Raw genomic sequence first — 24,156 nt, 5'->3', positions numbered from 1 at the left:
CCTTGGTGTCAACTGATGAAAGGAGGAAAAAAATTCTCAACTACTTTACCTCCAAAAATCAACATAGATCTCTTCCACAGATATCTTAGTGTCCTAGAAGAGTCAGAACATTGATTTAAAGTTTCAATTCTGCAGGTATTCACAGAGGTACAGACTACGGGATTCTATTTTCTCTCTCAGACGTCACAAAGAACCGGATTTTGAGCCCTCAAAGAACAATTTGCTTGCTTTTCTTTCGATAGTTTTTCATTAGAAATTTCTTGCTTCAAGGAAAGACTATCTATAGCCCTTCCTCAGGTAATAGGTATATTTAAGTCAGGAGAAACCACATCTACAAAAAGCCTGTTGTCAGGATATAAACTTAAAATCCAAGGAATTTAACATAGAGGTCTGACAAATTGAATTTGTACTCAGAAGGGGTTTTTTTATTAATTAAAATCAGTATACAGCTTTAGTCCACTATACTGATTGAAGATCTGTATTCAGATTGGGACAAAATATGAGGGTACAGGAGGAGGAAGAGATGTCAAAATTAGCAATTGATAACCTCTAAATCTTGTGGTAAGGACAATTTTAATTTCAAAACTACAAATTTCCAAGATGTTCCACAATCATACTGTGCAAGCAGCTGGTGAAATCATATATGCAAGCTTCATCCTCATTGTCCTACGGAAGCTGTATTTACCTGTTTGAAAGTACTCGTGTGCCACTTGCACAGCGTAGCAAAGTTGAAAGACCTTGCCCACGCTATCATAACGCAACCAGTGCCTGCCGAAAGTGCTCAGCAACTGTGTTCTGCGTTGGAAACCAACTGTGAAATGCATACCCATTCAGGAACCTGACGGGGAGGAAGAATCTGGAAAAATCCACTTCCTTTTTTTCCACTTGCCTGTTGCATCTTCCCCAAGCAGTGAGCAAGCAGCTGCCTGCCACCTCCACTCTCTGAAAGCTATCATAACCTCTTTTCCTACCAAAGCCTCTGCAAATCATTTCCCACATTTGAACAAATCCCACAGTGTGAAAGGTAAATAATACTGTGACACCTCAGACAAGTTGGTTTAACAGGTAGCTTGTTACCTGGGAGAGTAAGAGCGTCTGAAAGTCTTGTGGGAAGGAGCAGTGGGGATGGAGTTAGGCTGAGAAAGGGGAGGGGGGTGCTTCGACAGCCCATCTGCACTCCAACCCCAGAACCGACTGCCGTGATCAGAAGAGGAACGAAAGAGAGAAAAAACAGAGAAAGGAAAGGGAGAAAAAAAAAGAAACTATAATCTGAGTGGCTTAGTACTGTCATGCTGCCTTGGAGAAAGAGAAAAAAATTAATAGAAACAAAATTAAGAATACTCCACTGAGCCTCACAAGTCATTGTTTTGGCCTTTATTATTCATTTCCACTTTTATTCCTAACATAATTATATGGTTCACACAAAAATAGTCCCTGCTTGTACTAACCAGTAGATTTTACAAATGGATATAGCCTCTATAAACAACACTTGAAGTTCTCTAAGTAAACAACCCCTGACCATGCATCTGTATTCAAACTCTAAGCAGGTATTTGTGAGCAACAGATTTCCCTGGAAGAAAGGAAAGCTGGAGTTGATTTTTTTGTCAGACACACAAAGATAGCTTGTCAAGTTTGGCTCCTGGTGCCTCTCTAATAGCCTGCAATCAGGCCCTACACAATCAGCAAACCTTTGCAGGGCTTAAGAGCTGATCCTGTTTCACCAGATTCAAACTGATCCCAAATATGCAGCAAGTGAAAGTCAGTCTAGAGTGTAAACTTATCATGTAAATTGGGGACTTGGCACAGGTCTCAGCAGACAAACCTGGAAAGACTGGGTGAAACCAGCCTCCAATCGATTCAGAGCTCTCATCAAACTTCCACAAGCCCCTTCTGGTTACTGCTTGATCCTGCATCTTTGGGTCAAGGCACTCATGCCTGTCCCAATTTGTCTAACCTTTGCTTCTGTCCTGTTCCCTTTCTGGTACATGGATTTTCAAAATCATCTTCTAAATGAGAATATAGATGCTTGAGCTGGTGGAGTATTCAGGACACCACTTTGTTTCTATTAAGTTCAAGTACACTGCCTCAGAAAGACACATTTTTGTATACACAAGTGAAAGATATTGCAAAATCAGAAGTGGCAAACAGGTCAAGAACTGCTCCATTGTAAACACCAGCAAAGCCAGTTGACAACTCCTCTGAAGAGCGGTGTCAAGAAATTAACTCATTTACCAGCAATCAAAAACCATAGCTATTACATGCAACTATTATGGAAATACAGCAGACACTCAGACTGCTGATCAGAAGTCTCACAGCTCAGGTCTCACCTACCTGCAAATGGGCCACCAAACAATGCAGGCTTGTCCTTATTGTATAATGTGGATGGCTTATTTTAATTCTTTTTCCTTGCCCTGCCTTGCTCAACTTAATACTGAAATGGTCAAATTTTATTTTTAATGGTATTTTCTACTGTCAGTGTAAAACAAGCATGTAAACTTACATAGCCAAATAAAATCGTTAGCCTTTTATTTTGATGTATTTCCTCCAGAGATCTTTGAAGGCCTAAATTTGGGTTTTTTTTAAGAAATATAACTACGCACAGGTTTCTGGGCTACTAATAAAGGCCGAAACAGTAGGGCCAACCTATTCATTTGATATTCCTTCAAATATTCCTACAGAATTCTAGATGAAAATTCACAACCTGAATGTAACATTTCAGTTTACAGAAGTTCATTTGCCACTCAGGACGGTATTCCTACACTGGAGGACTTCCCAACTTAGTATTTTCCTTTTTGTCATAGTACATAATCTACTAAATCTGAGAAGATTTTCTCTGTCCAACACAAACTCAAGCCATTCATCTGGGCATTGCCCAGGAAACATTCTTTGCTCTCAGTCAGAAGCCTGGGGTTTTTTTCCTATTTTTTTCCAGTCTTCCCAAGTGCCCTCCCTTGCTTTTCTTCTTCAGAAAACACCTCTTTCCTCCACAATCCCTCTGCCCAAAAACCTAGAACTGTCAAGACAAAAAAAAAAGCAGGTACAAATGCAGAAGTAACTCACAGATGCAGTGGATATGTTCTAGTGATCATGAAGCAGAACTGGATGAAGCAAATGAAAGCAGGAGAAGGAAGGACTCTGCCCAAGGCCCTGAAAGCACCTTTGGAAAGTACCTTCTAAAAGTTACCCTTCTGGAGACACTAACATCAGGAGATACTTAAGCAGATGTTACCATCTGGATAGACAAATTAGCTGTTTGCATCAAAGTCCAGATCAACCAAAACATTCAAAATCTATCCAGAGAGCTCAAATACACATACACACAAATACACACACACAAAAATAAGAGATCAGTCATCTGGAACTCAGTTGTGATGGCAATAACATGGGAGAAGTAATGTGACCCAAGGGCAATGTCATATATACTACAGAAAGTCAGTACTAATGAAGCCTTGCTGATTAATATTGAGGATATTGTCTACAAACCATTAATAATATGGGAGAGCAGCTATGCTTAGCAGCATTTTTATATTCCTACAGGACCTAGACTATCCTTTCTACACACATCCCAGACCCCAAAACATATATGTCTCTAGATATGATTCCTCCAATCTGTGCATCAAGAAAAAATTGAAAGGGAAGTATAATTTTCAAAACCAAACCTGGCATTAAGAACTGGAGATAATCCTTCAGCTGACTGCACTCAGGCCTGTACAAGACACAGGCATGGACAAGGTAAACAGGGCCCCCACGTAGAGCACCCCAGGAAGCAATGGGCAAACACAACATTGGTGCAACCCTCTGGCAATGGGTCCCATAAAAATGTAAAGCCAAGCCCAGTTTCAGAGGAGGGCTACACACAGAAACTGTGGGAATCTTTATCCATTTACAGTGCTATCAGAATGACTCGGATGTGCTCATTTTCCAAGTTAGTAGAGAGAAAAGTGACATTTTACACCACTGATGAATAGCAAATGACAAGCATTTGTAATGGAAACACGACACAGAAGCACTACACCAACAACTGCAATACCGCAGTATACCCTACTTCCTGGAATCTGTTAGCACACCTTCCAAAGCCTTTTTTCTGAAAGAACGACCACATGTACTCTTCAGAAACAGAGCTAAATTCTCCCTTGTTCTGTAAGTCAGGACCATGCTCAAACTGTGCTACACAAGACATTTTCAAGAAGGATGCAGTCCAGCAGAGCATCAGGAGCTACTGCCACTGATTTGCAGTACTTGCCACCACCTTTTCTGCAAATGGTAAAAATCTGCAGCTGCTGTTGCTCAGAGGTCACTCACCAAATAAAGCAGAACTTCTCCTCTGAATATTTCAAAGGGCTTTTACAGCAGCTTCCACCTTCATCTATCATTGAAGAGTAACTTTTACACATCACTCTTGAATAACTAAATCCAGGAAGGAAGCAGGACACACTTCTTGAAAAGACACTTAAATTTTTGGACCAACATCTCCAAGAACTCCATAGAAAAATTGAAGGAATAATTGTTTTCTAAAGGAAATTCCTGGACTACTGCACCAGTGGCAGTTTTGGTCTTGACAACTTAATGGCAGAATGCTCTGGAATTACATGCCCTCTCTAACTATTCCTTGAGAACATATCACATGGGGGAAAAAACCAAACAGTTCCTAAACCCAAAATGCTAGAATACAGCAGCAACAGCAAAGTATGAAATGTATGCTGAATGCTTTAATCAGTATTTTGATACATGCATCCTGACATCAAGAGGTGAGAAGAATGCAAAGACAAACTGAAAAGCGGTGAGTGAAGTGGCAAAACACAGTTGTGTCCCAATGGCAAAACCCAAAAAGCGTGGTAAAAGGTCATGAATTTATAAAATAGGTGCCACATGCAAATGTGGCCAGCAAAGCCACAACGTAACCACAAGAAGAGATATCTCGGTTTATAGTTTCCCATGACAGAAATCAGCAGGGCAACAATGCTCAAACTAGTCAAAAAGGAAGCAACATAGTTGGAACCATTCCCCTGAAACTCTACCACTTAATTTCTTAATGAAACCTTTGTTGAAAAAACTTCTAAAAGGCAATTTGACCTTGGCTTGCACTCTCTTGGTCTAGTTTTGGATTACAGCAGATTTAGGGGTCACAAAGATGTATTTAGATATTCAAAATTTTCTCAGGAAACCCCATGTGCTCCTCATATGCTGCTGGAATTAGTATAACTACTCATTAAAGGCTAAAAGCCTACGTTTTTCCTGACACATGGGATCTCACATGTCTACGCATCCCTCCAGACAGGGTTTAGCAAGTCACAGCAGGGCTGATCAACAGATTTCAGTGTAAATCACTGTACTGGGCTACGAACTGCAGTCCTCACCAAACATGTTTCCTTCTTTCTCTTTATGACAAAGGGGAGTGACCTCCCATGGAGAGGCAGGGCAGGCAGACAAGAGCAGCGGCTTTTAAGCTTTCCCAGCATGAATCAAAGTTTGTCCAGGTAACAACCTAATACTTTCCTCCAATATTTCTATGGTCCCAGAGCACACAGTTTAAATTCTTATCTCCCCTGCTCTGAGTTTTCATGATGCGAAACATGTACATTCCCAATATCCAAAAGTCCATGTTTGCTCAATAAAAGGTTTTGGAGTGGACCAATATGTTCTAGGGTAGCATCTGCAGCTTCAGCAAAACACCTGGTTGCAACAGACCTGCTGCCCAAAGCATCAGGCCACTGTTCTGCTGGTGAGCAGCCAGGAGGGTGATTTGAGAGGTATTCAGCATTGAAACACAGTCACCACCTCTGCTTGTTCTGCATCCTCACAAGGCATAAAAGGGGAACAGGAGATTCAGTACTTCTCTCAGCAGCACAAGCACTATACTACAGTCAGATGAATTACTGATCACAAGGGCACACCTAAAAAATTGACACAATCTGAAACCCTTGACCTGAAAGTCATCATACACGTTGTGGTATCTGAAACCTCAACAAGACTCAATTCTAATGCTGCCATTTAATATTACCTTTATTGAACCCACAAATGTGATTTTGGAGGAGGCCTAGTTATGAAAGAAAATTAATATTATAAGAAAAGACATTAAGATCACACAGATAATGTGAGGACTGGAACACTGAAGTCTATCACCAACCATGTATTAACATGTTCAAACCCTGTTTCTTTGGAGCAATCTACTGTAAACTTTCGGTCTTGTTTTTTGCTTTCAAAGTGAGTCATATTCTGCAAATACACACTCAGTGTTGAAATCCTTTAATATTTTGCAAGTGGTTTAATTAGTCTGCCACATTACCTTGGAGACAGTCCACCATGGGAACAGTTGGTAGGTGAAGTTAAGGGGCTGGTTCTGCTGCTGGAGTGTCGGGAAGGAGTCCGACCAAGTGTATTGCTGGGGGAACCCTGGCACAGAAGCAGGAAGACAGGGATTAGCAATGTGTTGCAACGCACAGACAGGAGTACACAACAACAGGTCCAAATATCGCCTTTGTTTGCACTAGACAAGCTTAGTGCAGTTTTGATTCCGGCTCTTGACCTAAAAATCTGCACCCATGGTTCACGTAGTCATTAATATGCTCTTGAAGGTACTGGTCTGAGGATAAAGCAAGAACGTGCACTTTTCTACAACCCACAGAACCTGCAATTTTAACTATGCAACACATACGGCCTGCAAATATTGCCAGAGATATGGTTTATCAATCCACCAGGTTACCCAGCTTCTCAAATACTATTTTCCAGGCTCCAAAGTATGCAGACCATTACCCTGGCAATTTAGCAATTTAATTATGCAGCTATTTTCCGCATTGTCTAAAGCATTCTGATTGTGCTTGTTACAAACCTAAGCAAGCAATCTAACTTATCATTTTTCCACTGGTCTGCACAATCATTTATACCACAGCAAAATGAGTAGAAGTTGCTCCCAATTCTGACTCTCTTCACAGAAGGTCGAAGGTGCTAGAGAATCCAGTCTGTTTGCCTGGAAGCCTAACGCTGCAGTTCTAGCTTACAGAAAGATCTACTTGTCCCTATGGAAGTGCAAAGACAGGAGGGTTCAAATTCCAGCAAGTTTTATAAGATTTGCACATGAAAAAGGAAAAAAATATCTTAATCCTTGCTGCTCTGGAGGGGAAAAGAAGTTTAGAAGCACACTTAAATCCTCTACTAACATATTCCTTCAGAGAAATTAAAATATGTAAGAGCTTCATGTAAAACCAAAACATAAGGTAACAGGTGTAGACTGAGGAGACCTTGTAGGTCACGTCAAAGATCCTGCGAGCTTCTTAGTAGACAATATATCTGTTATTAAACTGCTTTCAGTAGTACTGGTAAGCCCAGAAAATCTGTTGTATCAGGATCTCTGTTTTAGCCAAAAGGTCATTACTGTCAGGATTTTCAAAAGCACCACCTTGAAAGCACAAACCCCACCAACTTTCATGCACTTCTCAGTAATACTTTTTTCAATCTGTATTGGCTACAACTATATTAAATTCAAAAATAACCGAGTTTTTTGTTTTAACAGTCCCTATAAAAGCAACAAACAGAAGCCTCTGTTGCCATATTGCTTCAGGACAAGAGCTACAGATAATCATGCTACTGAACATCTGCAACAGCTTATCAATGAGCTGCTGTCTTCAGGGCTCTGCTGTTTACAAGGACAAGGGCCTCTCACCACACTGGTGTTACTGGAGTTCTTGAGGTGGTTGTGCAGAAGCTTGGTAGCACCATCCTGGAATGTTTTTGGCAAGGCACCAAGTAACATGGTAAACTCGGGAGTGTTCAGTTCAAAGAGAGAAATCAGGACTATTTGTGCTGCCTGAAAAGAAGAAAGAAAAGACCATCAGTTTTTATTCTTTGAAAAGAGTATGCATTCTGTGGGTAACGATCCTTATGGTAAATGATGTGTGTTTCATTCAAAAAGAAGATTCCCATACTAGACAAATTTTTGACATATTCCTTGTGATATGTCATAAGGAATTGCTAACTGCTGTAGTTAACTTTTTAGTTCTTCGAGCTTACAATATACTTTTGCATTTATATCACTAAACTTCTCAGACATGAAGTGTACAGCTATTCACAGCTAGTGAGAAAATCTTACCATCGTCCTGTCCAGCACATATTTCAATTGAACAAGTTACTGCAAAAATCTACAGGAAACAAATAAAACCAGAAGCTCAGTAGTGTGAATAATCTAGGACTGCAATTTGTCATTCCCATGCTTTCTATTTTAAGTGTGAATGGGACTAGTTCTCTTCCCACCCAACCTCTCCTCTTCCTAAGGATCTGACAAGTTTGTTTCATCAGACAGACAATCCCTGATTCTGTTTTCCTACCTATCCTTGCAAGGCTCACCACTGAGGCCGTTTCAGCAACAGAAGACTCCATCTCAAGCGGAAGATCTACTGGGATAGTGAGAAGCACATTTCTCTCATCCATGGACAGGCTAAACCCCACCAGATTACCTAAATTTAGTAAGTAAAACCAGGGTACCACTGAAACAATTGAGGATTTTACCATTAATTTCACTGGAGAGGGTTTGTCCTACCTGCCTGGAAGAGTAGCTGCCAGAACAGGATCTCCACTAACTCCATTAGCAAACATACTGCTCTACGTATCCTGAACTAAGGCAATGGAATCAAATGGGAATGGAAGCAGAATAAATCACAGAGCACAGATCTGCAAGAGTAATTAACATCACATGTTCCTAATTATACTTCCCCAACAGCATACAACACATGGATCACACCAATTCTGGTTTTTTCCCCCTGCCTTTGCCTTGAAAAATATACAAAAATATAAAAATTGATGAAGAGACCAATAAAAATGAAGCAATGATGAAAGACCTCTGATGGTCTGCAGCACCATCTTCTCCAACCAGGGTGTAGCCATTTGATATATCAACCTCCAGAATATGTATCTGGATACAAAGCAGTGGCTTAGGCTCACAAAGTAAGAAGAAAAGCTACACATGCTCTTATTTTGGAAGAGAATACATATAGGCTTAGGAAGAGCAGACACTTGTGCCTGACCCTTTTGGGAACTTTCTAAAACTTCCTAAAAATGAAAGAGAACCTTAAAGAGGGTAAAAATACAATTCACTGCTGTGGTGATAACTGTATGGTTCATTGTTCTCATCAATTCAAAGAAGGAGTTTTTAGTAAGTAATGTGTTTGTAAAGTTGCAATAATTAAGTGTATCTGTAGTTCCCTGTGAAGTAGAATCCTTTAGCAGATGATGAACTTGGATACACAAAAACCCTTTCATAGTCGAGGGCAATCAAAGTACCTCATTGTTTCAGTGGGCAAATTGTAATTCAAGCTATACTGTTCCTTCTGCTATCGGCCCCAATTTGCAGTAACACAGCTTTGCATATAAAAACATTTTCCATCCACGAAAGTTTGGTAAGTAACACCCTTTTCATACGGCCAACAAAGAAACTGAGGCACACAACACTCAACGGGCTTCCAAGGACTGCAGCGGACAACAGGTCTTCACACTCTTCATTCCAGATGGATCATGCTGCCTCCTGTCAAAACTCTCCCTGACTTGAACAGAAACACAGCATTTCATTATTCACTTCACACTAAAGATCTAAGGATGAAAGAAGTGGGGAGATAATTTTCCCCGTGGCTTGCTTAACTCCATACTCTACCCTCCTCTGACCTGAAGTTCTGGGCAACTCTGCCATGAAGCCTGCCTGGTATCCAAGAAGGACGTGTATTTCTGTCCATTTTGATCCAAGAACTTTTAAATTTTCACCAGCATAGTATTTTCTGTAATAAAAATATTACTGCAAACAAGAGATCTCAGAACAACAATCAGCATTTGAGCTGAATGCAAAGTGACACGTCATGCCAAAGTTCATTCCCATTTGTGAATGGCATGCATATCCCGGATGGTTAGGAAGTGGACATGCAGATCTTCTGTGTCAGAACAAGCAGATTTCATACTGATTTAAAAAAAACCAAAAAAACAAAAAGACAGGAAAATTGATCAAGAAAGTTTCCCAGGTTGAGAGATTGGTCAGACTAGAATATCTGGAGACATCGACTGGTAAGTCAGGAGCTGCCCAAGGTACAGTGAGGCAGAAAAGGATTTAAGATAGCTTTGTCCCACATATCTCCCATTGATGGGTTAGAAATAAGGTCATCCTTGGAGACCTCCTATGTAAACAGAGCAAAACAGGTGCAAGAGCAGATGCACTTTACGTTTTGACATTCTGAAAGGTACCTTTCTTGTGTGCCAGAGAGGTCTAAGATGCTTCTTACAGATCTGAGCAAAATCTTCACCAAAGCTCCACCAGGGACCTTGTGATCCTGTGGCTTCACTTTGAAGCCAAGAGTTATCTAATTGGTACAGTGTAACACTTACACACAAACACAGATAGCATAGACGTTGTGCTACAGGAGTATCTGAGGGAAGTTTCAGCTCCCAGATGTCACTTCAATTTTGTTCCACTTTTTTGTTTTGGCTTTAATGAAAAGAGGAGTCTCTACACCCTCCCTCTCCGCACAAAATACACCTTGTCTTTAGGAGTGTCTACAGTATTCTATGTACCCAGTGCTCTTCAGTACCTTTGCTGCTGTCTGCAAATAGGTCACTGGGCTTTGAATGAAGTGCTGAACAGTCGTTCACAATGCCTACAATCTTATGTGGCCTGAAAGAAAGCAGACCTATAGCCTATGCTTTTTGAAACAAAGCCAAGTACTACTCTCGCCTGGGAGTGGTGCTCCAGTAAAGCTCTCAAAAGCAATGCTAGAGCTACATGGATTAACCTTAGCTGTGCTCTTTTTAAATAGTCCTCAGCCATCCAACTGCAATTCTAGGTTTATTTCAGGCAAAAGCCATTATTTGAAAGCTCAGCCATGATTTCCTACTTAAGATTTAACACACAAAGGTCTCAGTCCCTGCTACCATAAAATCAAGAACAGTTACCACTGACTGCAAAAGCTGGAAGGTCCATGCTAGCTTGAAATCACATTTATAATATGCTCCAAGTTTCACTCTTGCAGTACTTCCCAGTTCTAATACAGTTAATTTTATTTCAGTAATGAAGAGCATCAGGAGCAGCATTTTTACACCTAGTTGTTAGATCTGGGCACACTTGATAATCCTCTAAGTTTCATTTATCTAGGATACATTTATATAGTCAAAGGGCATCCTTTACAGATAATGTTTCTAAGAGTTTTGAATCTGTGGATTTTCAGCTTGTGACAAAACAGAGGACATTTTCATAATCTCAGAATCACCAGTCATTTCTGAAAATCTTGGCCCTTGTTTCATTAGATTACTCAAGGAGTAGATAAATTTAAAAAAGCAATTTAAAAAAAAATCTTATTTCTGTACACAATGTACAAACATTCTCCATGCAACACTCATGCTTGATGATATATAGTTTGAAGAGAGAGTAATATCTGAATTTTCCCTTGCCTTTGTGTCCCTGTACCATTAGTGTGGAACACTAATCCATCTCCTTTCAGTGACATATAACGTAGACCCTACAGATTATCTAATCTTAATGAAGCAGTTCTCTGCTGGCTTGAGCTGGAGAAACTCCAGTGACTTCAGAGCCTGACTATGCTAGTGAGGGGGTCTGGCTCCACGTCAGGTTCTTGATTAATTTGCAGAGGATCACTTATGTAACTTCATTATTTTCCTTATAACAATGCAGTGAGGTATCGGATTCCACAAGCCAGTAGCAGCTCCCCAAGTTTCACACTTAGGTGAGTGCAATTCATGCTGTCCAACGGTATCAGCTGCTAAAGGTACACAAATGCTTTAGCAACTTTTGTTTTCCTGCAACTTGGATGTATTATAATAAAGTCTCTTTGAAATGGTTTGGGCTCATTAAGCAAAAAGATCAAGGCTATCTGGAAAAATCCATTGATTCTAGAGAGGAAATGTGGTCAGTGACCTAAGCTTAATAAAGGTGGTTATGATTACTGCTGTCGCTGGTCCAATAGACCAAGCAGAATAAGCAGCTAGTTGCCAGAGCTATATGAAAGCAGTTTTCAAGTTACCCAAACTTCTGTTGGTGATGGGCTCACAACACTGGCAGCCCCATAAAAGAAGAGGACCTCATACCCCGAATGCTTATGAGTGATTTCAGCAAAAGAGTTAACAGAAAAGCACACCAAAGCCAAAAATTACTTCACAGACACACACACTTTTTTCAGGCTCCCAGTCAAGGTCTCTTTACACAGCTAGACAGTTGAGTTGAGACTGCAAACACGATTAGTGTGATTAGTGCACACGGCTTTTAGTCTACCTGTTTACATTTCTCTTCCAAGTTTCCTTCACCGGGCCCTGAGGAAGCTGTAGTTGTCCTAGCTGGCAAATCCTCACCCACCCAACTATGCATGGTCTGGGTTTGACAAACAGGAAAGTTGATATTATTTAGAGAAAGCATAGATTTCAACTAAATCGTCTAAACAGTGCACATGCTAACTTTTTGCAGAAGAGTTTTACTCAGTTGCTTGCTTAATTTCGAGTAACAAAAAGCATTAATAGCTGATTTAACCACAAGAGCATTCCTTTCAGCAGAGGGCAGCACTGGCTCAAAATTAAATTCAGCCACAACTCCCAGGATAACAGACATCCCTTCGTTCTCCTACAGGGCTTTGCTTTGGCAACCTCCTGATGGCCTGAAAATCACCTGAAAACCTCTGCTGAGGTGCAGAGCCTAGGCAGTGCTACACTGAAATGGCACTTGCATCTGGCCAGCCAGGGGTAGGGGAATAGGTGCTTGCACCTATCCTCGCAGACGTCTCTAAGTTCAGAGGAAGATGCAGTTAAGAACTTGCAAACTCCTAACTCCAGTCTAGGCATCAGTCTGGTAGACCAACACTGTCTACAAATGCCTTTTATCATGTGATCGGTCTGGGGAAGATCCACATTAACATCTACTCACTTTTGACAAACGTAATCATACTCTGTATGCATCATTCATTTCACCATCCAGTCTAAGGCAAATGTAGTTTTAATAACTTAAGGCACACTGGAAAAGAGAATTGCGCTCTCTCATGTCACTTTGAATTATACTAAACTGCAGATCAAATATAGATCCACTGAGATCACAAGGCAGCAGTGACACGTTAGGCAGCTCTGCTCATTAGGCAGCTTTGTGACACATTGGCAGAGGGCAACACTTCAATTCTCTGATGAGCATAGCTGGTGTTAAATGAGTTAATTCACGTCTACTGAGAGTGTTTGCAGACAATTAAGTGTTAGCTGGCACTAAGCTAACAAACTATCTACCAAACCTCCTGCTTGTTCCTTTTTCAGGTCTAGAATCAGATGAGTATGGACATCCACATTACTGATATAGTAATACGAAGCACAATGGCTTCATCAGTTCATACATAATCCAAGCATGTTATCTTGAGCACAAGTTTTTAAACACACAGTTTTCCCAAAAGACTTCTATTAGGATGTGGATGTAAACAGCATATTCTGAAAAGGAAGAGTTTGTTTAACAGATTTAAGTACAGAATTCACATACAGATTAAATCCACATTGCTATTGTGTTTTATACAGCACACAATATATCATGAAAGGCTTTTACAAGTCATGGATGGTTGCATTAGTTGTGTCAACGGCATCTCGAACAAGTGCCAGCAAAAACTATGCAGCACTGAATCATCACATATTTGGATTACTGTTTTGTAATGGATTACAACTCCTTATGCATGCTGCTGTTTTGTGACCTGGGCACAGCAAAGGTCATGGCAAAAATGTTCATTATTTCTGGAGAGCCAGATGTTACCCCAGAAGTCAAGCCAATGAAGGCTACTCTGAGTAACTTTGCTCCTTCCAAAATGGCATTTGTTGCAAAAACAGGTTTCAGGACTAGAAACAAAGGTAACATTTCATTAACAACTGAGAAATATTTATTATAAACCTGGCATGATGTAAGTCTGGATTCTGAGGGGGAAGTTCCCACATATAAGCTAAGAAAGAAGAAAAGCTAGTGAAGTAAGAGGGTTTGTAATGAAAACATGTACTTTAATCTGCACGGAGTTTTGAAATGCTAGAATAAGTATGGCAGACTTATCCATCACAGTGCAGAGAAAACAGCCTATGGTCTATTTATTGGATGGCTCTACAATGCATCATGTAAATATAACCTCTAATCTCGACTTTCAAAATAGATACATCACCTATACCTATGTAGGTGTGTGTGCGTTTATATAAATGGCACGTACACACAAACATATTATGCACAGACACGTAATACAAGCATGAGTATACACAGTCTCTGAAGCAATTTCTTCTTACCTCGTATTATCACACACTAGCGCTTCCTGTTTCAAGCAAACTGAGAAAGTATGCTTATATTACAAACTGCTTTCAACTCAAAGGATACTACGAGGCTGTATAAAGCGAAGAGATTCATTTTAAGGAAATCTACCCCAGCACCATGTTTCCAACAAGTACGTGATGATTTTCTGTCCACTAATTGTTGGGAAATCCATTTTCCTTACACTGCGTACACTAAAAACATTTGGGCTCTCATAGCTCTCTAGCATCAAATTCAAAACAAACAGTAAATGATGGCTACTATTTTGGAAACACAGCTGGGACACAGAGATCCTTTTTGCTCTAATAGCATTAAATCAATTAAACACTGGAGTCCACCAAGTGCCATTTTTGAGGTATTACACTATTTCTCCTAACGCTGACTATGTTTAAATGCCTGAAAGCAGTTCCTCCGTACATTTAGGCTGAGTTTGACTTCTTTATGAATATCCTTTGGCTAAAAGGCTGACCTCAGTGATATGGACATAGTCCTGCTTAAGACTCCATAAGCCTGAAGTGAGATCCTAAGGCCTAGTTCTCTGGTAACTTGGTTCTTCATGGAGTCCATGAGATGTACAAATCCGGTGTAGGAACATTGCAAGGGTGCTAAAGAAACCTCCAACCCAGAAAGGCAAGGGCCTGCAACTGGGGAATACTGAAACAATTTCCCATTCAAAAGCATTTCTGCAAACGCCCCCTTTGCCACTGCTATTGTAACAAGCCATGACCAAATGTTCATTGCCCAGCACCAGTAAAGATGAATGATGCCATTTCAGCTCACTAAGAGTCTTTGGGAGTGCTTTTACAGTGATGCTTTCGTCCCAGCATTGCTCAAGTCAACCTGATGCTAGATGGAAAATTAAAGCTCCAGGAGAGATTTTAGAGGTCTCATAGCATCATGTTGCAACGGAGCCCAGTTTCACTTCCTTAGCAGTGTTTGCTTTCTTATCTATCACTGATCCTCTTACAGGCATCACAGCAATATTTTATCCAAACTTGCTCTGGGCTTTATTAATAGATACGATTTCCTTACCAAAGTGACAACATCAATATTTCTTGAGAAATTATATCTAGGACTATTAGTTAAAAGAAGTAAATACATCTTCATTGGCTGTTTGAGCATATGAAGAATCTGTTGACCTGCAGCTTTCTCTCCAAAATCTTCCTTGTATTCTGGTATAATCCAGAAACAGTTTCTCAATTAATCAGTTTTAGGGGGAAAAAAAAAAAATCTGATCACAAACTTGTTTTCTTTAGACACCTCTAGACTTCACCTGCAAACCAGTGGTGCCAACCCAACGAGGGCCCTACCCCTAGGTAGTCTGATGGGGACTTCATCTTAATGCAAATCACAGTACCACAAGCACTCTCCTGGGCTTTTTGATTCATTGCAATGGTTCTAGTTTCTTACCAAGACCCATCTACTGTCTATATTCAAGGGCAGCTTGGCCAAACTTAGTAATGAGTTGAAAGAAAAGGTTTTCCCATTTACATAAGTAGAAGGCAGAACATGATGTACATGTGACATAAGGCTGCCCATCACATGAAAAATGCATTCAGGCTTGTAAAATAAAACTACTGTAGGAGAGTTTCATCAACAGAGAAGCCAGGCAGGATATCTGGCACAAAGGAAAAATTTCTTCTTCCCTGAGATTAGTAGTCCAAATGACAATCAGGCAATACAGATCTTGTTATATGTCATTAAGACCAGAGCTTGTCTGATTAACAAGACAGTGGGCAATGTCACTGGCCCTTCACCTCGGAAAGCCTTGTTCCCCTTCAGCCCCGACAAGCTCCTCCTACATGCTAAGATCCTGTGTGTACTCACAAACGACTCCATCCCAACAAATGTTGAACACTCATGTTTAATAAAAGTTTCCATTCACCCAAGCCTTGGACACGAGGCTTTTTTAGGCTTTAGCCAGAGTCAAATCAGAAGCCTCATTCTAATTTTCAACTGATGGCTCTTTTCCAAGATCAAAGTATTTTCCCACACAGAGCCCAAGCCTGTCATCCAAATTCAATAAGAACTTTACCTACGTAAGGATTGCACAATAACTTTGCTGGAAATATTAGTGATAACATGGTGAAGTTACTGACTTAATGTCCTCAGTGCAGTCATCATGGTATGTGCATTGCCATTTTGTGTTACTTTTACTGGTTTTTTAACTGGTTTTTGTAAAATGATTTCATCAAACCTTAAGCATTTTCCAGAGAAAAAGATCAGAATTACCGCCCTGTTACAGAGAGGAATAAACCAAGGCAGAGGAAAGTCAAGTGCATCGCACAAGGTTAGACGCCAATACAATCAAAATTAGAGCTCAGTTATCTGAAATCCTGATCTGTGCCCTGCCCATTGATACGTTCTGCTTGGGGAAAGAGCAGCAAGCTGGCTGTATGTGTGGAAATTATGAACAGGCGCTCTCCTTGCTCTGGAACCACATCCTATCCAGGTCTCCACGCAGTGCTGCGTGACCTGCTCCCACCCAATGGCTTTTGTTCAGCACAGAGGACAAACGTCTTTCACCTTTCTTGCAGCACTGCTTGCAGAAAATAAATCCTAATTTGAATGCAGGGTAAACACCCGTAAGTATTAACAATTTTTAAAACAAGACAAATATTTACATATAACACACTGCAGATGACCTTATTTTAAACATAAAGCTTGACAATAATTTTGACCATACATAGATCACAGCTACTATCAGCAGCTTAAATGGTTTCTGCCCTGAGAGGGAATCACGACATTTTGTCATCGACACTCCGTAACATCAACTGTATGTTCCTCAAAGTACATCGTGTTTTTCTTGTGCTAAGAGAGCTTATGTGTAGCTACAGATATCACTCCATACGAGAACATAAACTGGTTTATGCACCACAGCATTTCCTTCAACTAAGTTTCTTTCTGATTTTATTAGCTATAAAACATGCTCTGTAGTTCAAGTGAGGTGTCAGGTAAAGTGTGCTCACTAAGTGTGCTCAATTAGTCATAAGAATATGCAAAGTTTATTAATAAAGCTGACACTTATTGCTAAAGTATCATTCAGTTTGAAAGAGGTTTTTGGACTAAATGCCACTTTTTGTTCTATTTTTCTCCAGCGCCTTAAGACTACGCGGCTGGGACCTCCATTACCACCACATATAGTGACAAGCAGTAACGGACAGATGATCACTAATTAAAAGGATAATCCCACTGTTGACTAAAAATATAATCCACTTCTTGAACAGATCCCTTGATTGCTACCACAGGATCAGATCTGCATGACTAATTGCCGTGCGCACACAGCAGCCACATGCTTTCCCCACTGACAGAGGCCATTTATATACTTCACCACCAGCATGAGCAAGCTTGTTTTACCTCCATCTGCTCAGAGGTAAAATCCAGACGGAACAGCACGGCCATCACACATACAGATGCTACTTGCACTAAAGTAGCATTCAGTAACTCCAGTCTGGGCAAGAACCACGAGAAATGGCTACATTTCTCGGGGGAAAGAGTCCCTGCCTCCACAAGCAGCTGAGCTCCAGCATCACTGTTCCACCACATCAGCCGCAGTAGTACACATGGACTGGGCTATGCCAGCCAAGACTCCTCAGTACCAAAACCAAAGTTGGCTCTTGTCAGCTTGCAGGAGCTGAGCTGATTGCACTGGTGGTCTCAAATCCAGATTCTACTGAAAAATTACCTTATTTTATGCTTTTTACAGGCCTCTTGTAGTACTTTGATCATTCGAAAACTGAATTGGTTCTTCTCCCTCTCCCCCATAACCTCAACTGATGTCTCCATTTTTAGGTTGTGACAAACACATGGTCTGCTTTACACTTAGAAAACCTCAGATCTTGAAGACCACCGTAATACCTTCCATGAGGGCAGAATCTTCTGATCCTTAAATGAATCATCTTGATATAAAAGAAGGTATTTTTTTCCCAGGTTATAGTCTCCAAAAAAGGAGGACATTTTTTTAATTGTGTTGTTCAGAACATTTCATCTGTCTGTGTTGGCCCTTGATAATCCAGTTCGTTACTGCATAATGAATTTATTAGTCTGTTAACTACAGTCCTGACAGAGATAGTCACCAATGATTGCTTATAAATCCTTTGCTGCAGTGTTTCCTCTCAAGCCTGTGGTTTGTACTATGTTCTTAACAAAATCATAGTACAGCAACAGTATGATGAAATAAAGATCACCTGGGCATTCATCGTTAGTAGCCTAAGTTAGCTTAACTGTGTAATAATTTATTTGAAAGCTACAGGCAGAGGCAAATCCAAGTCACATGCAGGTGTAATAAAAAGAATTTAGATTCAGTAATCCCTTATCAGCCCCCAAAGCACTGGCACAGGTACTGCTCAGATGGAGTTTGCTGGAAGTTTTGCCAGAGCTCTGCAACTCTTTGAAACGGATAGAAGGACAGACACCGCACTGTGAACACCCACTCCCCGCGTCCCACAGCTTCATAGCTAACAGCCATTTTTTTCAGCTGCTGCAGATACTCTTCACTCAATTTTGCATGCAGCAATGATGACCCCTAATGGTGGAATATTTCTTCTGCTAAGCATGATGCAGAGATTTTGCTTTTTGATGTATATTTCTACTTAAATTAATTACAACTCCCGCTCACAGACCACCGGTACAGTAAACTGCTTGCGTTTTACTTGAACTGCAACAGAGAAGCAGCTTCTTTGCCTGTTTAATTCTTCCTGACTTTGTACATGGAAGCATCAAAATGGAAATGCATATTCCAGATCTAAGTCCAGGATTTAAAGTCGCCCTTTTTTTCTGAGGCAGACTATCTTGCAGAAGCAAATTTCAGTCACACTGGTGTGAATAATCCCTGCAGAAAGTCTTCAGAAAAGAGGATGAGACATTTTTCTCTAGATCCAATCAGCTGTATGCCAGAAAGCAAACAGCAAGCACCCAAAAAGCTTCTTTGAAGCCTTGTGTCAGCTATCAGATAATGCTGCAGTTGCAACACCTTTGATACCCAGTGATCTTCTCATCAGAATCAAATAATCACTAATAACAAAAATAATTTTCTTATTTCCAAAGTTATAAAATAATGTTATTCTAGTATTAATTCAATATTTTAAGTGCATGTAGAGCGTAAAAATCTCACACAATTTTTAACTCCTATTGGAACCTATTTCTACATCTGGGTTGGGAAAAGAAGGTAATTTTAAACTGCGTTACAGATGCCAGGTACATAAAACAACGTCTCACTTTTCTCTTGGGAGAGATGAGTATCACTATCTGCCCATTTTAGCTTGCCTGACACTTGCATCTACAGCAAGATAAAGAACAAGGTAACCGTATTACCCAGGCCTGACCTAAATGTGTCAATTGTTTCCAGGTTGAGATAAACACCCAGCTCTTAAAAGAGCTGAAAGCCCCTGGCAGCTTACTGATTTTTTTTGTTTTTTTTACTTTCTTTTAACAATATTATAATGCAGAAGTTGTGCTAGATTTCGTTCAAGTCTACAAAGCACAGAACCTTCAACCTAAATAAACAAAAACCTAGAGATATTTCCAGACTGCTCAAGAAAACACACACTTTCAAACTATGATCTCTTTTTGCACAGTAATAGTAGTTAAAGTCACACAGCTAAGTACCTACTAGGAAAAAAAAAAATATGAAGACATGCTTCAGAAATGTGTCTTTACTGAAGTGGCAGTTTGGTTTGGGCAGTAAAATCCATTTTTTTAAATTGGAATTTAACCACTGAACTTTTCATTCCTTTTATGACTGTTTTCTGTTGGGGTTTTTTCCCTTGGATTTTTTTTTTGTTGCTGCTGTTTTGTTTTGGGTTTTGTTTGTTTGTTTGTTTTTGGAAGAACAATAATTACTGCAATACTTCATCATTCTGGCTTACCTTCCTCACATCCGAGCTCTTTGGTTCTGTTGTCCAAGTTATAATTCTAGATACAGCAAGTCTTGTCTCACTGGAGTTCACAAAGTCTGTTGGATCCATCTGTCTTGCCAAGGACTCAATATACTTCAGGATAGCAACTTTCACCTGAGAAGTGAAAAGGGACTTGTCAATCTCATGAGCTGGCAAAGATGGATTTATCCCATAATAAATAGATACCACTACAGATTGACAAGACCTGTGTCACATGGGGGGAAAAATATCCCTGTGACATGTCTCTGTGCCATGTTTCAAAAATGAAGAGTAACTTTCTACACAGGATAAATTGTGTGTAGTAAGAGTCTGGAATGGTATATCAGAACTGGCTTGAAATACGTATGTCTGCTTGTGCATTTGCATAAGCAAATCAGTACTCCACCATGCTGTTTCCACCAGCAGTTATTGTTCCAGATGCCAAACCACAGCTTTTGGTCTCAAACCAAATGCCTGATGCTAGAGTCTCAAAAGATCCCAAATTTGGGAGACTGAAGAAAGAACACTTGAGTCATTTGGCATCCTCTATATTCCTGTCTCTGGAATATAAATGTGTATGACTTCCAGAGTTTACAGTGTTCCTACGGCCTTGAAACAGCCATCTCTTGAAAAACAGTCTGCACAACAGTATCCCTTTGGGAGGATTCAGTAGCAGAAAGTTCTGATGTTTTTTTCTCCAAACCCCACACACGGTATGTCTGATCTGTGCAACAAGCACTTGTTAAGGTGTGCCAAGGGTCCCAACTTCCCAGCCGTTCAGACAGGGTCTGGTCCCTTCTGTCCTGCACAGCCAAGTTTTCTTCCCACCAAGACCAGGATGAAGAGGAATTTTCCATGTCAAGACTTTAATACGTTCCAGTGTGCTTAAAGCCCCACTCTTACTGACTTGTAATGAGTCATAGGTCTGTATTTTAAAGATATTTAGATTTATTAAAATGGAGAACGAGAGAGTTAATCAAAGTTGCCGATATCATTTCTATATCATGCAGGTACTTACAATTAGTTCTCTTATGAGTTCTGCGCTTTATGGTATGCCTGACATGGCAAGCTAAGACAACCACGTTGATGCTGTAGTGAAAAGGCTTTTGATACTGACCTTCAGGTTTGGTGTTTGGGTCTGATCTACAATAAATCTCATCAAAATGTTAAATTGTTGATCAAATGGAAAAGAATCCCTGTCCAAAGAAAACGAAGGCAAAAATGTAATGCAACATAAATTTTCAGGACTAAATTAACTCTATGCATGAATGCATAAAGCAATCATGCTTTTCTTCTTAACTTTACCATCAACCAGAGAAACTCCAAGTCTAAGGATTAGCTGATTATTGATTTAATACTGGAGAAAACTGCTAAATCAATACCTTTATACACTGTTACTCTATCTGTTCTCTGTACACTTACCCAGCTTTTGGCACACCTGTCCATTCCTTCTTCATTTCAGGCTGTGCTTTGTTCCCTTATCTCTAGTAGCATCCTGGTTTATCTTGTCCTCAGAGTTCATACCTGGTTTTCATTTCTCTCCTCTTTTTCCCTCCTCTAGCCTACTTCCTCCTGGATTACTACTACTTCTTTCTTAATTATCCTATTTCCAGGATGAGCTGAACTTTATTGTAAGTGTCCTGTGCCTTAGAAAAGGACACAGACTACAGAACTGGTGTGCACACTGCCATAGCATTCAAGGTCCTATCCTGACATTACCATTATTTGCTGTTTGAACATGAAAGATGCTCTGAACTTCATGGTAAAGCAACCATTCATATTCTGAATACTGCAAATATTTTTTGTCCCCCATCAATCAAATCCAAAACTGATATCAAAGCACATCCACACCAAAAAAACCCCACATTTAAAATGTGTAACTGATTAGTTTTGTTAACATTATACTTTCACATTACCTATTTAGAAAAGAGAAAGGCCTTTTTAATTCTATGCTTGAAATATTGTAACATAACTTTGTTCTCTTTTGTTCTGGTATTCATCAAGGTTGAGCCCTCAAAATATACAGCACTGCTGGGTTTCTGAAATGTTCATCAGATGCATTCCTGTAATCCTGCAAAAACCTCCACAACATATGCCATCCAAGTACTCTACCTGGTGACATCCAGAGCTTTTTGAACTTTTGCCTGCACAGACCCCAGCAAATCTGCTCCCATTTTCTTTAGCAACTGGGTCAGCAGAACAAAGAGCCAATCCTGCAGGTCATCTTTATGAATGATGATGAAATCAACCAGGGTTTCCAGAAACATGCTGAAGACCTATAAACAAAACAAGTGTCAAAAAAAAAGAATACCATGCTTTAAATAAAAATAATCAAAGGGGAGGTATTTACAATCTGAGTTTCAGGATGATTTTGTTATAGACAGTTTCATGAATGAATGATTTTAGTGACTACATTGCTCTGAAAAAAAAAATCAGACAAGACATCTAAAATGTGTTGTATTAAAATACCACATGAAACAAATGAAGGAAGGGGGTAGAATACACTTACTCTCTATTGTGAATTCCACGGCAAAGCAGGCCATGCAACAAAACAAACCATTCGTTAGCACATATAGTGATCAAGACTGGTTGTTCAGATGCAGTTTGTCAACAGATAAAAGATGCACTCATTGAAAGTTTACATTTTCTTAAAACACAATCTTTTCTCAGTAGAGTTACTTAAAACATTATGTACCTTGGATCAAATCCAGTCTTCTCACTCACAAAAGTAACATATGATTATATGTAACGAAGTTTACATATGCTTAACACCACAACTAATGAGTTTGTACCAATAATTCTACAAAAGCAGTGCAGATGACAGTTCACTGCTGCCACAGAGGACATACTTGAGTCCAGTGTGCAATAAACCCCCACTTTACTCAGAAATTGGGAATACTTTGCAAACAAATAGCTACACCTTCACCCTTTCCACAACACATACTGAACCCTTTGAGAGCCAAAGCATGAATACCTTAAGAGGTAGGAACTGCCACACTCAGTGAGGCCTGTGGAACAGCTGGTCCAGATTATAATTATGACCAAAACCACAGACTTCAAGCAAGACCTGTGACAGGTGACTATGCCTGCCCAGGGGATTTCCACCTGACAACCATTTATTAAAACTGGTTCACCAAGTGGTCTGAAGTACAAATATTTATACCACTTACTCTTTCTCAAACTGTATTTGACCCAAGAGCAGATGTTTTTACCTAGCCATTACTGGTTGCCCTCAACCAGCAAACCTCCTCAGGAAAGGGCATGGGACTCCCTTTCCCCCTCTCCCTGCTCCCGCTTACCTGCCAACAGAAGACCTGGGTCTGAACGTGCCTGTGGGCCCAACCTCCCCATCCCCTAGTCTGCTTCTTTTTAAGAGATGTCTGTAAATTCATGCCACAGCTTTAACTTCAAAGGTCAGTGTTATAAAGAAGGCAAAATAGCTATATTAAAGACTTTATTTATGAGATCCAGACTGGTGAGACTCTATACTGCTCCCAGGTGTACACAATACACAAACCCCAGTGACCATGATGCTGAACTATGGCTCATTACCCTTCATGGACCTCACTCTACTGTGTATCACCAAGACACTCCCTAGAGAAGTACAGATAAAACTGAACCTCTCGCTCCAGGAGCTGACATCTGAGAGGCATGAGGTTGCTTCTTGGGAAGCACAGAGTAACCAGTTCCTAGCAACGTAAGAGAGACTGAGACACATCCCTTCATTGTAAAACAGATAAAAATCAAGGAGATTTATAAATGCCAGTTTCCCCCGGCAGATGGCAGGGGTAGAAATACAAAACATTCATCTTGGAACAGTATCAAATGTGCACACATGGTAACGCAAGAGAGCACGCCAAGTCTTTGTGATCTTACCTTGCTGTGAGGGTCAGCAAACATGCGAGTAAATATTTCACATAGCCTTTTTAACTCGACTCGGCTAAAATACATAAATAAAACATGGTATTAATGCTGAAGCTCTAGTTGCAGCAA

The 24,156-nt window shown here is 40.2% G+C and overlaps 1 protein-coding gene across 9 annotated transcripts in view; it reads right to left on the bottom strand.

Moving 5' to 3' along the window:
* Positions 1-24,156, bottom strand: part of CLASP1 (cytoplasmic linker associated protein 1) — a 167,608-nt gene that overhangs the window by 23,405 nt on the left and 120,047 nt on the right. For 4 of the 9 annotated variants that reach the window (XM_075710059.1, XM_075710062.1, XM_075710061.1 and 1 more), the window contains 6 exons: positions 24,040-24,103; positions 22,276-22,439; positions 21,281-21,359; positions 20,155-20,298; positions 7,661-7,804; positions 6,287-6,393 (listed from right to left, as the gene is read on the bottom strand). In XM_075710059.1, the coding sequence (XP_075566174.1) occupies positions 6,287-6,393; positions 7,661-7,804; positions 20,155-20,298; positions 21,281-21,359; positions 22,276-22,439; positions 24,040-24,103 (702 nt within the window). Of the gene's footprint in view, positions 1-1,077; positions 1,195-6,286; positions 6,394-7,660; positions 7,805-20,154; positions 20,299-21,280; positions 21,360-22,275; positions 22,440-22,672; positions 22,676-24,039; positions 24,104-24,156 lie in introns of all 9 variants that reach the window. The other 5 variants (XM_075710065.1, XM_075710063.1, XM_075710064.1 and 2 more) reach the window with 2 other exon arrangements.

The sequence above is a fragment of the Pelecanus crispus genome, chromosome 5 (assembly GCF_030463565.1).
Source record: "Pelecanus crispus isolate bPelCri1 chromosome 5, bPelCri1.pri, whole genome shotgun sequence".
In the NCBI taxonomy this organism is placed as follows: domain Eukaryota; kingdom Metazoa; phylum Chordata; class Aves; order Pelecaniformes; family Pelecanidae; genus Pelecanus; species Pelecanus crispus.
The sequence above is the reverse complement of the archived record's forward strand: the minus strand, read 5'-3'. Positions and strand labels throughout refer to the sequence as shown.